The 14,167-nt window shown below is 38.1% G+C and overlaps 1 protein-coding gene across 1 annotated transcript; it reads left to right on the top strand.

The window, feature by feature from the left end:
* Positions 1-1,569: 1,569 nt before the first annotated feature.
* Positions 1,570-13,869, top strand: si:ch211-79k12.1 (uncharacterized protein LOC568891 homolog). Its single transcript, XM_059338766.1, has 7 exons — positions 1,570-1,679; positions 2,407-2,531; positions 3,182-3,389; positions 4,514-4,656; positions 6,786-6,930; positions 10,185-10,329; positions 13,110-13,869. The coding sequence occupies exons 1-7, from the start codon at positions 1,628-1,630 to the stop codon at positions 13,195-13,197; spliced, it is 906 nt and encodes a 301-aa protein (XP_059194749.1). The 5' UTR covers positions 1,570-1,627; the 3' UTR covers positions 13,198-13,869.
* The last annotated feature ends 298 nt before the right edge of the window (positions 13,870-14,167 follow it).

Here is a 14,167-nt window from a genome sequence, read left to right on the forward strand (position 1 = left end):
CTCCACGCTGCTTTGTTTTCTAGTCTGGATGTCATTAAGAAGTCATGCTTTGCCACTTTTGGTGACTCCAGAGGATTAAAATGTGTTATATGAACAGTTCAATATACATGTCTATTCCACCAACAACAAACAAATAGTGAAAAATAAAGGTAAAAAAATAAATGCAACAAAGCGTGTTCATGAAGCCAAGACAATTTAAAATAATTAATTAATACCAAAGTAACCAAAATTAAAAAAACAACAACTTTATTTACCAACAATAATTTATCGGATGAAATAAGAAAACAAGCTTATTAAGACATCTTGTAGCAAGTTTTCGTTATTAATAATAATAATAAAAATAATAGCATTATTTATATAGCACCTTTAAAAACAGCGTTCACAAAGTGCTTTGACAGAACAAGCATGACTAAAAGACCTGCAAAAATAAGAAACCAATAATGAAGAAGAAAAAAAAGAAGAAAAAAATATACACACATACATATATACATACACACACACACACACACACACACACACATACCACACAAGTTAGAAGGACCAACATCAACACATGAATGCAAGTCTATAAAAATGTTCTGAGAAGTGACTTCAAAGAATTCACTGATTCAGCGAGCCTTAGTTATAAAGTTTTTTTTTTAATGTATCTTTGTTAAGATTTTTACTTTTTAAATTCATGTGGTCAGTATTCCAAATAAAGACATATAAATTAGCAGTGATAGACATTTACATAAGACATAAACATACATAAAACAGTAGAAAGTGGGAGAAACCTTCTGTATGAGAATAGTGATTCTTAATTGGCAGCTAATAGTTAAATATAGTTAAAAAAAAGTTTGTATATGGTTTTTCTATACCTAAATAATTTAATTGTTTAAATTGTATTTTTATTCCCAGTATGTTCTTATTTTAACAATGTGATGATGATGCATGTTGCGAGACACACAGGCCTACATCTGGCTGAAAGTGAAAAACGTTTTCGAGGGTTTGTCTCTCAGAAAGAAAATCTGACTCTGTAAGCACATTAAATCTGCGTGCAGCAAACGCTCCCTGAGCCTCTATGACAGACTGAATCTCTTTCGATTCTTCCTCCTGTTCAGCTCTGATCAACAGCCGATCAGTCACACCTAATGAAGCGAAAAATGTTGTTGTTTGGCATTACATGTCACACCCAAAAACTGCGACGCTTTGCGGTATCATAATGTGTCTAGACCTGTTTGAATTGTTTTATACTTCGTCAGAAAAAAACCCCACTGGCCTTAACAACAAACTCGGACTGTAAACCTGATAGGCTCGACTCACCTTGGAGACAAATGACGCGCTGGGAGTGAATTAAATTATCGCACATAAACAACATTTCAGACATAACTGCTTCTCAAAAAAAATAATAATTATGAGACCAAGATACATGTAATAAGGCTTAATGACCGATTTGTTTTCAGCAGTATAATGATATTGATGGTAAATGTTGGATTTTCACTACTATTACTTTCTACTTCCTGAGATTACAAGCCACGCCTCCACCTCCTTATAAATAAATACTGAGCAAACTTTCATTTCAGATTAGGAACTTTCCAGGAGTGCACACCATCTTTTTCTGATATTGAAAATTATCTTCTTCATCATCATGAAAGTACTTCTCGTTGCTGCACTGGTTGCCCTGATTCATGGCAGTTATGGTAAATATGTTTTATATCCCTTTTTATATGTACTCCCCAAAACATTCAGTTTTATTGCTTCTCTATAATGAGCTATTGGTTTAATCTTCAAGTGTGGTCCTGGTATTTCTTTCACAAATATATTCATGCAGTTGCTGTTGGGTTTTGTGTGTTTTTTGGTGTGTGTGTGTGTGTGTGTGTGTGTGTGTGTGTTCCTGTTTGTCTGCTCGCCTGTCTGTTTCTGAGTGCGTATGTCCTCTAGAGAAAACGCTTTATTTTCTCTGTCACAGTGATGGGTTTCCCCTGGTGGTTACAAGCCTCACACTCACACACGCAACTGTTGGTGGAACTATCAAGGGACTGACGAGAAAAACAATTAAATATTGTTATATTTTGTTCATACATTCTGTATAGCTATAGATACCTGTTAACCCAAATTTCAAAGCTTAACAGTGAGGGGATTTTTTTTTTTTTGTAATGTGCAATTATTCCTTCCTGAAGTGAAAGACAAATAACCTGTGTTGCAACTCGCTCAGTAAAGTGGAATAACCTGTTGCTGGTCATGTGGTCACAGTGACTTTGAGGTTGTTGTTTTTTTACCCTGTAGGAGCCTGAAACAAATGTCAAAAAAAGGGAGAGGTTGTTTTGAAAGTGTTGCCAATCAGAACAGCTTAGACCCCCAGTGAGTCACCCTGCCTATTCATGTTGTGATCAATAACCTGCATGTGTAATCTCTGTCCACATGCAGCCACTTTGCTCATTAAAGGACCGACCCATTTTGTGACGCCAAGAACACCGGCCATTCTGGAGTGTCAGTACTCAGACTCTGAGCACAACATCAGCCAGGTCTTTTTTGAGTACTTAGACCCAACGGTAAGCCCAAGGAGTGTAATACATTTCAAAAGCTCAGAACCCTCCTCTCATCAGTATTTGGGTTCGCTTATATAACTGCAGTGTTGGTAAGAAAGGCCAAAGTGCACAAGTGTTTATTGTTTTTTTGTTTTTTTAATTAAAATTGATTCAATACCTTTTGTAGAAGTGGAAAAATGGTCATCTTATTACATTGTTTTTATATACAGGCATATGTTAAACATGAAATGTGATCCATCAGAAAGCTCCTCACACCAATGTGATCATGTAACTTTGGGGCTGAATCTGATATTGAGCCCAAAGTCCACAAAAATATGCATTTAAATAGAAAACTATCATTACTCAACTCAACTTTATTAGCACTTAACAAATAAAGTTGAGTTGATAGATTAGATTACTACTTTTTAAATTTTTATAACATTTCACATTTTTGCCCTTCTTTTCCTGAAATATTTCTTAGTCAATTACATTACAATTAACCAATAACACAAAAAACACCTGCAGGGAGCTTTTTTATTGTCAAAACTTGTATAAGCCAAAATATACAAGTCAAACCAATTGTCCAGCTACTGTTTAGTAAAGTAAATAATAACAAAAATGTAGTGAAAGTTAAAGGAAAGTCTCTCCTATCTCTTCCTTCTTTCAACCTGCAGGGTTGGCATCTATATGACGAGACATGGTACGATCAGAGAATCGCGTTCTGTGGACCATGGCGGTTTTTTGTCAAGCGGACAGAAGAACAGGTCGCCTTGCAACTAAACTATATGATTAATGTTCGTTTCCCCCACCGATGTGTGAGCCATGCCGAAAATGTGACTGACGCAGACAGATACTCCCAGCCTCTGTCCTTAAAAGTTTATGGTGAGTACCTAGCAGCTGTATGCTGAAAGTCTGTGGAACAATGACTCTGTGAAACTGTATTTCCCTTCTGCTAAATAAAGAAACCATAGATTTTTTTTCATGTTATCTGAGTCCTGCAGAGGTCAAAGAGATTTCTGCAAGACTGTGAAAATAGGCTTGGCAAAATTGTGACTTGCAAATAAGAAGCATACTGTCTGAGTTTCACTTTCTAATAAGGAAATGCGTAGCTGAGAATACTGACATTATTGACAAAGAAGGAAGCATAAAAACCACCAGACTGTACATTGGTAAACAGTGTAGGTGAGAAGACGGAACAGAGAGACTTTGCAATTTCCGTCATATTTCCAAGCAGCAGGAGGTAAAGACGAGTTTTCAGACACTGTGGACACAGCTTTCTTCACAGTGAGGGATAGAAAAACACATTAATAGTTAATAAGACAAGACATATCTATGCAATGCAGCTGCAGACGGTGTACAACAAAACAAGTGCAAAAAAGTACAAATCCAGTGCAAACCCTGTGTTGCAATGATAGGTTGACTACAGACTTTTCCCCCTTTTTTTCTCTCTGCACTCCAAGCAAACAAAGAGACATTCTCCCAGTGGGGCTCAAGTCTGAAGCTATCAGTGAAGGATACACAGATGCATGAAACGGCATCTATGGCGTAGCTGCAAGTCAGATTATCAGTGTCCTCTATCTTCTCAGTGGCCATCAAATCGACCGTAATGCTGTTTGATAGGCTCCTCAGCCTCATGGGGGGAATCAATATGAGGCAAAGATTAGAATGGACTAAAGGACTGAAGGAGACAGAGGGGGAGAGAAGCCAGGAGCTGGATGGACGTGGGCCATCTATTGAGATGGAGGAGAAAATGAGCCATTATTCACAACACTGCCTCTCTAAAGACTTCGATAAGATGAAGCCTATTATCATTATTATTGATTGCTTGGTACAGTCTGTACCGCTGGGAGGCATTCATACTTGAGCCTGTATACTTAAAGATGTGATGTTTAGCAGCTGTTGCCACTGCAAACGTGTTCAGTCATGCCCCAAACTCTTGAAGAGCTTGAAAAGTATCTTGCTTCATTAATGCCCGATCATTCTCCCTCCTCCCCGCTGGGTTTCAGATTTCAGATACATGGAGCTGCAGAGGGATGGCTACAGCATGTCCCTGAACGGAAAGGAGCTGAAGGTGCGACAAGGGGAGGACGTGGTGGTGAACTGCTCTGCCACTTCATCGGAGGAGCCGAGGTTCTCCTGGAGTAGAGACGTGAGAAAGCCTCAGGATTGTGCACAGTCGCAGTGTCCTCATTATGCTTCTGGAAACTTGTCATTCTCTCTGGCTCCCCTCCCTCCGCTCGCGATGTGACCTCTTTATTTCTTTCCTGTCGTGTTCCAGTCTCTCTAGGTCCCTCTTTCTCCCTTGGCTTTGCTCAAAGCATTCTTTTAATTTTCTCTCCTCCTCCGACACAGTTTCTCTCCCCGAGTTTCTCGAGCCACTTGTTTCCACTCTGCTGTCGTCTTTCCATCCCCTCCTCTGAAGAAGTGCTCTGTATTTAAGTGACCGGTTGGCTTAGGCCCACCGCTCGCTGGGGATTGCAGCTTGCCCACTTACAGAGGATTAATAGTTTAATGAGGTCTAGACAAGAGCCAGTCAACCTGAAAACAATTATGTGGATAGATTTCTAATGATTTTTTTAGTGTTTGGTTAACCAGTATTGAATTATTCAACTGGGCTCTTCGCTGAGCTAAGAAACTGTCGCCCGAGGGAAATTAAGACGTCTCTGTGTAAAATGGCATAGTGACAATAGGCATGTAGAACAGCAAGAAGTTGATGAGCTGGGAGATGCACTGTGCCCTTGTGGTGAGAAAGTGGTATTACACTTTGAAGGTGTCATCGAAATCACCACGAACGCCACCAGCAAGTCACAGGTGTAATGAAGCTGTGCAGGAAGATATCTGGGGAAAAGGCCGACGTAATTGCCAAGTTCCCTCTTTTGTTATTCTTTTTGATAAGTCGGCTCTGGGTTAATATGCTTGTTAAAGGGTCAATGTTAATCCGGGTTTTAAATGGGCTTACAAGTCCAAATCCAATTCTGTGGACATTTTATACTGCTAATACTGTTTGTCCTCGACATGATCATATGTAGTGCTTTTTGTCATTATTTGTATATACAGCACTTAATGGATAATAATAATAATTATAATAGTGATTGTCAGTATGACTGACAGGTCCATCACTGAGTCAGAATCACTAAGCACACCAGCACTCATGATTTACCTGTCCATCTATTCGTGCTCCATCTACACTAGTCACAAAAGCTTTTGAAAGAGGCATGACACAAGGAAATGATGACATGGGATGGAGTGACTGGCGGGTGTGTGCTTGTCTATATGTGTGTGTAACCCTACTGTACATGTGACAGCAATGAATGTGAGGCAAAAAGTGGCATCAAAATGGCCAATTTTGACAGACAGCCGCCGTGGGCACATTGGCCCCTGGTAATGACAGCAGGACAGAGGCAGAAACGGGCCACTGCTTCGGGAGCCAGTGGATTTGCATACAAAATGCTGCTTTGGCCAGACCTGGCCTTTATGGGAAATCCTCTTAATTCAGATCCATTCAAATTGAAATGGACTTTCTTGGCAGGAGCTGCAGCTCCCAGGAGCCAAATCATTTGCATGGTGTAATGTCTTTTTTTTTTCTCCTCCACCTCCTCCTCCACGTTCGTTTGTTTTCCAATCCTTGTGTTTGGCCTATTATTTGTTTCCTCCCATGTCGGGCTCTATCTCATAATAGTGCTGCTATTTTTGTGTCAACAATTCATCCGGCTCCCTCGCCATCTCATTATGTGTTGTGTTAACAGTCTGTTGTTGCGGCGTCGTTCTTTGCGGATGATGGTGTTATCTGGGTTATTGACTTGTGTCGATGTGTGTTCATTCATTGGGATTACTGCTCAGGTAAATACACTTCATTTGGGACTTTGGGGACTGCTCTCTGAGGGCCCTGCACCAGCTGATATTTCTGTCTTTCTGTCTGCCCCGCTGCCATTGCCAGTCTCTCTGTCTCTGCCTTTCTTGTTCTATTTCGTGCTCTCTTTCACCTCTTTCTCTCTCTCGCACAAACCAGTCAAAATAACACTTTCTGCCCCTTTTCTTCTTTATTTTCTGACATTCTATTTCTCTCTCTCTCTCTCTCTCATTTTTTCTCCAAAGCAACATCGCCTTTTGTCCACCTTTCTGGTGCACTCAGCTCAGCACAATTTTAATTTGTAGGACTTGGTTGATTCCCTTAGGGCTGCTGACAGCCGTGCCAATATTTCTTTCTACTTTTTGCCCTGCTTTCTGTTCATTTCCCTACGCTACGCTCTCTTATATGTCTCAATCTTTCTGTCTCAGGGTGACGACTGGATCCTGCCTTCCCCTACTCTGACGCTGAGGAAGATAAAGGAGACGGATGGAGGAAAGTACACTTGCATTGCAGACCATCCCACTGAGGACGATCTCACCAATAAACTCTCATTCACCATCACCGTGCTGCCTGGTAAGAAAAGACTATAGATCTAAGTGGACATGTCCTGTTGTCCTTTATGGTACCTTGATGTAGAGGTTGTTTCTCTTTCTTCCTCTTTCCCCAGAAAGCTGTTTGAGTTTCTCTGTATCTGTTGGGAAATTCCACCGTCAACATCCCTGTTCTCCTTTCTTTTTACACTTAAACCTGAGCAGATAGATCAGCTGTTTGTGTGCAAGTACGTCATCCGGAAAATATACAGAAGTTCTCATTTGTGAAAGTGTGCAACCTTTAAAGCCCACAATTTCTAAAGAAGCAGTTCAGAGTCGAGGTTTAATTTATCTGCACTCAAAAATGATAATAAAGAGCAGGAAAAAGACTATGGTGCCGTATTAAAAGAGAGAGAGAAAGAGAGGTGAAGACATTTATAAAAACATCTCCCATGAAAGAAAGTGGCCTTTAAAATGTCAAATGAAAATAGGTAAGAGGATACCAGAGGGCATTAATACATTTTAAATAGCATAAATAAATGGCAACTGCACCAACTCTAAATGACAAGAGGATAATTATTAGATATAAAAGAAGCAATGGTTTTTAACTGAGCTTTGATTTTTTTTTTTTTTGACAGAAATTTCAGGTCAAATATAACTACAGTGAGGAGGCTGGCTTTTAGTTTAGTTAGACATATTTGTGAGCACTTTATTGGTTGGCTGCCATGCTTTTGATATTTCATTTTTCATTTTTAATATTTGCTCAGAATGATTTTGTACAGTCTTCTGAGATTTAGATGCACCCATGAGACTTTCCAACATCATCAGAAAGTTGTTTATTTATTCCCTCTTTTTTGAACAACAAATTTACAAACAACAAAACAGGCTGAACACAGTATAAACAGCCTTATGTGCCTGAGTATTAAAAATAAAATATCTAAAATAAAACGACAAATTAAAGTGCATAAATTGTATATAAAAACAATATTATACATATTAAATATAAATACCTTAAATTAAAATTAAATGTTAGTACGTTCAAGCTATATTAATTAGTTTAATCTTAAACACCGTAGCAGTTATTTTGCAGACTTTTAAACAAATATATATCAGGGATTTACAAGATAGACAAATTCATTATAAAATCCATTAAAAATATGTGGGATATTTCAGAAATTTGTCTGTCTGTATATAATATTTTGCCATTAATAGAATTGTGTTAATTAGCTGATAACAGGAAAAGTAAATATGTAGCGTTACCTTCAAAACTGAATCTTAAAGTGACATATGCTCATTTTCAGCTTCATACTTATAGTAAAGGTTTCTTCTAGAAGATGTTTACATGTTTTGATGTGAAAAAAACAACCCTGAAACTCTTTTTTTGAAAATTATTTTGCTCTGTAGTTAACCTCCGTCTTAAGAGTTGTGTTTTGGTTGTCATGGTAAAGCCCAGTCTGCAATATTGATAATTTACCTCAGCTCAACCCGGCTCAACTGATCCATTAACTGCTTGTTTTCCGCAAATACTGGAACCATCCATCAACGTGCTGAGTGCTCTGAGCAACACATCTTCTTTGTAGCATCCATGTTGTTTCCACATTACTGGTAAAACTTTTACTTTTGTATCGGTATTATTATTATTATTACATTTTTTTTTATCAATAATCTTTTTTCTTATTTCCTTTTTTGTATTACCTCTTATACTGTTTTTATGTTATCTTATATGCTTCTTTTAATATACAGGTGCATCTCAATAAATAAGAATATCATAGAAAAGTTTAGTAAGTAATTCAATCAATCAAAAAAAGTGTAAACAACACATTATATAGGTCCATTACAAACAGAATGAAACATTTTATGTCTTAATTTATTTAATTTCTTCTAATTATAATGATTATGGCTTACATTTAATAAAGAGCTAAAATTCAGTATCTCAAAAAAAAGTTATATTTCAAAAGACCAATTTAAAAAAGTGTGTTTAATCTGGAAATGTTGGCCTCTGAAAAGTATGTCCATCTATACGACTAAATACTTGGTTGGGGCTGTTTGACTTGAACTACTGGAAATGGAATTTCCCATCATATTCTAATGTATTGAGATGCACCTTAATGTAATATAATGTTAGAAATAAACTTGACTACAACTTAAAACTCATGAACACACAAACATTGGACTCATTTTCCAAGGTTTTGGGTAAACAAAACACATTCAGTTATTCATCTAAGTCTATTCAAAATCTTTAAAACCAAGTACTTACATCATTAGAAAGTATAGAATACATGCCTATGAGGTGAAAGTCTTCATTATTCTTTGATTAAAAGTCTGATTTTCCTGTTTTCCTGCTTTTAAATGTGGCTGTGTGCAGAGTGACAGCTGTCTTTGTCTGTATGACTGACAAACTGTCTTATTTCTCCTGAAATGTGACGATTGTATTCAAGTGGAGAACTAATTTCATTACAACATTATGGCTAATCCAATTTACGGCACTTCATCTGTCTTCATCATCTTTATCGCTGACCTGTGAGATGACTGCACTGTGTTAATGCACTGCAGTTTTTAAACACCGTCCTCTCACCCAGTACGATTCATAAGCTCTGTGATTTCAATCGAAGAAATTATGCAACCTCTAAAAATGCAATTAAGCCTATGCATGTTATTTATTATGGGAGAGTTATCTTATTACTTCTGCAATTGACTCATTGGTCACTGTGCTCCACAGTGTCTCCAGCATTTTCTCTGAAGCGCATGTGGTAATTAAAAAGGTAATAATTTCTAGATGCTGGAATAATGTTTTTCTCATCCTTGAAGGTACGGTGAACAAATGTTGCATGTCGCTGCTGTCGCTTTGAAAACGCACAACAATAGAAACCTTTAAACAAGCATTCCTGGTGTTAAGAAATCCTCTTAACATATGGAATTACTGTTAATGTGAACAGGCAAAGCAGGCTGCCTCAAATCCTCCCAATCATAATTCTTTACTGTGTCCACTATACAAAGAGCGGTTTAAGAACATACGGCCCACAAAATCCTGAAATGTTTGATATATTTTGCAAATGTATGCACATGAAGGGGATAATCAGACAGTTTTTAAAATTGTAAAAGGCAGACTTCTTGAAGATCAAAGCTGTTTACGGCAGTATGACCATCTGAACTCGGTGCTGACACTCTGTTCTTCCACAAACAAACAGGAGGTTGCCTTTAGAAGCTTAGCCTGAGGGCGGGAAGCTCGTCGTTTCGCTGATTTTGGAGTCTGTGTGATGCATGTTTCCCTTCATGTCTGACTGATCCGTCCCACAGAGGATGCCCCCTGGTATGAGACCAGTTATGGCCGTCTCGTGCTGATGACCTCTGCGGCGGGTGCCTCCCTCTTGGTGTTCGTCCTCTCCATGAGCATATTCCTGTGCCGCAGGGCCAAGCAGGCCAAGACCAGCAAGGGACCCATGTAAGAAACAACTGTTTGATTGTTTGTGTCTGCTCTTCTTTCACAGTAAGCCATCAGTGGTGGGAAGTAACTAATTAGATTTACTCAAGTAGTAAACTGCTCTACAAAGCCACCTGCAGTAACTACAAATTTGTTTGAAATTGAGTTATAGCTAAAAAAAAATTAACCCCTTGATGTCTGTTTTATGTTGTGAGAAAGTTTTAGATTTCAATTTTGCTTTATTTCAGAGAAATGATGATATAAAAAATTGCAGTAACAACAAAATCCAACTGAAAACCAAAGCAGTAACTGCACTTATATTATATATACTTATATATATAAAGCAGACGGCCTGACACAGTATGGCCTTGTATATAAGTTTATTTGATAGGGAAATTATTATCTAGTTAATCATTAAGTAAAAAGGAAAATATGATTATATTAGGATGAAAATATAACATTACTTTATAATATTAAGTCTAAAATACACAAATCTTTGAATAGTCAAGGCAATAAATTTATCGTGATTAGACATTCATAGCAATATATTAGGTAGTTAAAATGAGTACTACCTTGAGAAAATTAATACATACTTACATAAATGCATCAATAATAATAATAATAATCCAATAATATTTTTGGAATATAAATGGCCCATAAAGTTGGATAAAAATATATATTTTTTACCTCTTTCCATGGAATAATTGTCACATTGTAATTGATTATTGACCGATACAGAATATATCTTCTCAAAACGTTATGAATCAATCTCTTCCAAACATATCACAATGAAAATGAAGCCACAATTAACAGGATTGTGTCTGAAAGAAAATTATTCCAACTTTATGGGCGACCATGTATTTAATAATCTAATTGGGGTCATTCTGCATAATGAGCACTTTTACTTTTGATACTTTAAGTTCATTTTGATGCTGATAACTTTTTACTTTTCCTTAAGTTAGTATTGAATGCAGGACTTTAAGTTGTAGTGGAGTCATTCTGCAGTCTGGTATTATTACCTTTACTGAAGTAAGAGATCTGAATACCTCTTCCACCACTGTAAGCCATCACTTTTCTATATAGTTGTGATGTAAAGGGACTGTTCATACCCCAAATCTAAATCAAGTTTTTCCTGTAACCCCTAGTTCTATTTATCAATCTAGGTATTTTCCGAATTGGACATGTCTGCCTACTCTTGAATTTAATAGAACTATAATATAAAGGATGGAATTGGGCTTGTAGTACTAAAAATATCCATCACAAAAATGAATCAGGAACGTCTTTGAACAACCAGCTATTGAAGATAATCCAGCGACCTTGTTGTGAGCAGTTCCATGTAGGAACTGCACTATAAAGAAAATAGTTCATACGTAAACTGCTGTAATTTTCAAATAGAAATAGTCTGTTCTGTAGTAGCTATAAATATTCACACATCACTCAACATTCACAGCTTGATAAATGCTTTGAACTCTTTCTCTGGATATAAGCAATCATTAAATAATTGTGATCAAAACATATAATCAGAGTTAAAATGGGCAGTTGGTTTAATAAATGTGTCAATACACACTGATTGCTGTGGGTATAAATCAATTTTGTGGCCTTTATTTTTTTGCAGTTACATTTATTGTAACAGTTTAAATGTGATAAAAAGGGGTTGGGGAGTCTGGGAATTTAGGTACTTTGAAAGTGCTTTAATTTTAACTCTTAAAAAGCCAAACAAACTCTGTATTATATGTAAGAGAAGACAGACATCTCTATGGCAGGTATCTCCAACACTCAGCAATTGATTGATTAAAAAAGAATTGATTAAAAAACACGACAGGTAAGAAGACAAACGTGTATTTTGGATTTTATTTTTAGGAGAACTGTCCCTTTAAATCACATTCAGAGTCTAAATATGTGTGCGCCTGTGTGATTGTTTTATTTCTTTACTGCACTTTGTCCACACTCGCCTTCCTATTTTCCCTAACTCCGTTCCCATCTCTCCTGCTGCAGTTCGACTTTATATTACGGATATGGTTATTGCTTCAATATTTCATTCTGTCTCGTGTGATAGAACCAAGGCCATTTCGGTTATAGTGTGTGCATTTTGGCGCATGTGACGTGTGCACCTCAGTGTATACTTACGTGTCTTATGTATTCCAAGTGATCTTGCAGAAAACCTTCCCACACGTTCGAGCCTGTGTGCTTTTATGCCTTTTAAAAGGCATTATCCACATTGAATATTAAAGTCTATCTCTACAGGTCTGGCCTACTTGACCCCGTCCTTGATCTCTTTCATGCTCTGTCCTCTCCCGTGTGTTACCACACACTTTCTGCTTGTGAAAAAGGCTGGCCTAATAGCGCCAGCTTCAAGTCTGTGATAGTATATGAGGGGGAGAAAAAAAGACGCTTCAGCCACGATAAGAGCAGTAGCAGAAGTCCCATTAAATCCATTGCTGACAGCATGTTAATGTGCGCCGTGACCCCATGCAGTGCCGCTCATTAACTTTCCTCCATATGGGCAGGAAAATAGCTTTTTCAAAAGGCATAATTTCCATAAGAGCCTGCTTCAAATATGATATCTATGTCTTTGTGGTGGCACAGAAGGTAAAGTATAATCCTTGCAAGTGTGACTGGGCATGTGACAGACAGAGAGCCAAAGAGAGAAAAATGGACTTTTACACCGACAGCCAGGTGTGCCTCCATCGCTCGGTTCTAGTCTGTAATTTCCTCACTTATACTTTTCTAGTGCCTACTGGGAGGTCGATACACTGATAATAATGCTCCTCTGTCTTTCCTTCTCTTTCTCCTCTCCCCAGTGATGACCGGTCTCAGAAAAAGCCCATCTACAAAACCAGTGTGGAGTCCCTGCCCTCCACCTGCGCAGACAAACAACCTCTGGTGTGACTGCACAGGCAGGTGGAAGGATGAGGAGGGAGGAGGAAGATGAGGAAGATGGAGTGGGTGGCCAGAAAATGAGCAATGGCATGGAAGGGATACTTAAAGAGGGAGGAGGAGGCATAGGGATCTGGATGGTCACATTGGAGGTGGAGAGAAGGAGGAAATGAGGGAAGCAAAAAGGGATATTTAGAGACAGTAGGGAAGGGACAGCGGAAAAAATATTAAGGGCAAATTACTGCTTTTGGGACATAGAAGCTGTGTTGCTTGTGTGTAGGCTGTGGTTATATCTTAGACAGAAAGAGGGGCACTTTTCTCTTCATTTATTCTGCAGCATTCGAAAATAGTTAGCTGCTATCTTTACAAAATGACGGGAGATTAATTGTGTGTACTGTAAGACCTGTAAAGAGTCCACATGCAATTCTGTCTTTTCTGTTGCAAACATGATTGCTTAGCTGTGTATTATAAGTGAGCTGTTTGGGTGATAGTGCAAGGTTTTATTTTGTTGATTTGTTTCCCTTTCAGCCTCTTTTTTTTTTTTCCCCCATAGCACAACCAGCTCAAAGCATCTTTGACAAGGTTTTTATAATCTCTTTACAGTGACAGCTCTCAAGCACATCACACTCGACTATTTCATTTTCTGTACTTTGGATTTCTTTGATATTAAATGGCTTTCAGTAAACATCATTTGCTGTTCTCTCTTGTGCCATTGATTTCGTTCCATTTCAGAGATACAAAAGAGGTTGGGGAGTATTGACAACCTGGTGAAAGCTGGACATGCTTGTTCGCTTGGCCGCACATCTTCTCCATCCAGTGCCATCTCAGGCTTGCATCAGCTTGTTTACCAACCTTCCCTTTTCACTCTGTAAGACCTTACTCTGAAGCAATGACCTTTACTCAAAGCACTGTGCCTGTGTACGCCTGTGTTTCTCCCCTTCTGCCTGCAGGCACAAACCCATTTTCAGTCAGTTCGGCTCAT

The sequence above is a fragment of the Centropristis striata genome, chromosome 8, assembly GCF_030273125.1.
Source record: "Centropristis striata isolate RG_2023a ecotype Rhode Island chromosome 8, C.striata_1.0, whole genome shotgun sequence".
In the NCBI taxonomy this organism is placed as follows: domain Eukaryota; kingdom Metazoa; phylum Chordata; class Actinopteri; order Perciformes; family Serranidae; genus Centropristis; species Centropristis striata.

Bases quoted from the DNA above. Each gene is read 5' to 3' on its own strand.
- si:ch211-79k12.1 (XM_059338766.1), top strand. From the start codon at position 1,628: ATGAAAGTACTTCTCGTTGCTGCACTGGTTGCCCTGATTCATGGCAGT. The intron at 2,532-3,181 runs GTAAGCCCAAGG...TTCAACCTGCAG, and splicing joins TTGAGTACTTAGACCCAACG to GGTTGGCATCTATATGACGA. The intron at 10,330-13,109 runs GTAAGAAACAAC...TCCTCTCCCCAG, and splicing joins AAGACCAGCAAGGGACCCAT to TGATGACCGGTCTCAGAAAA.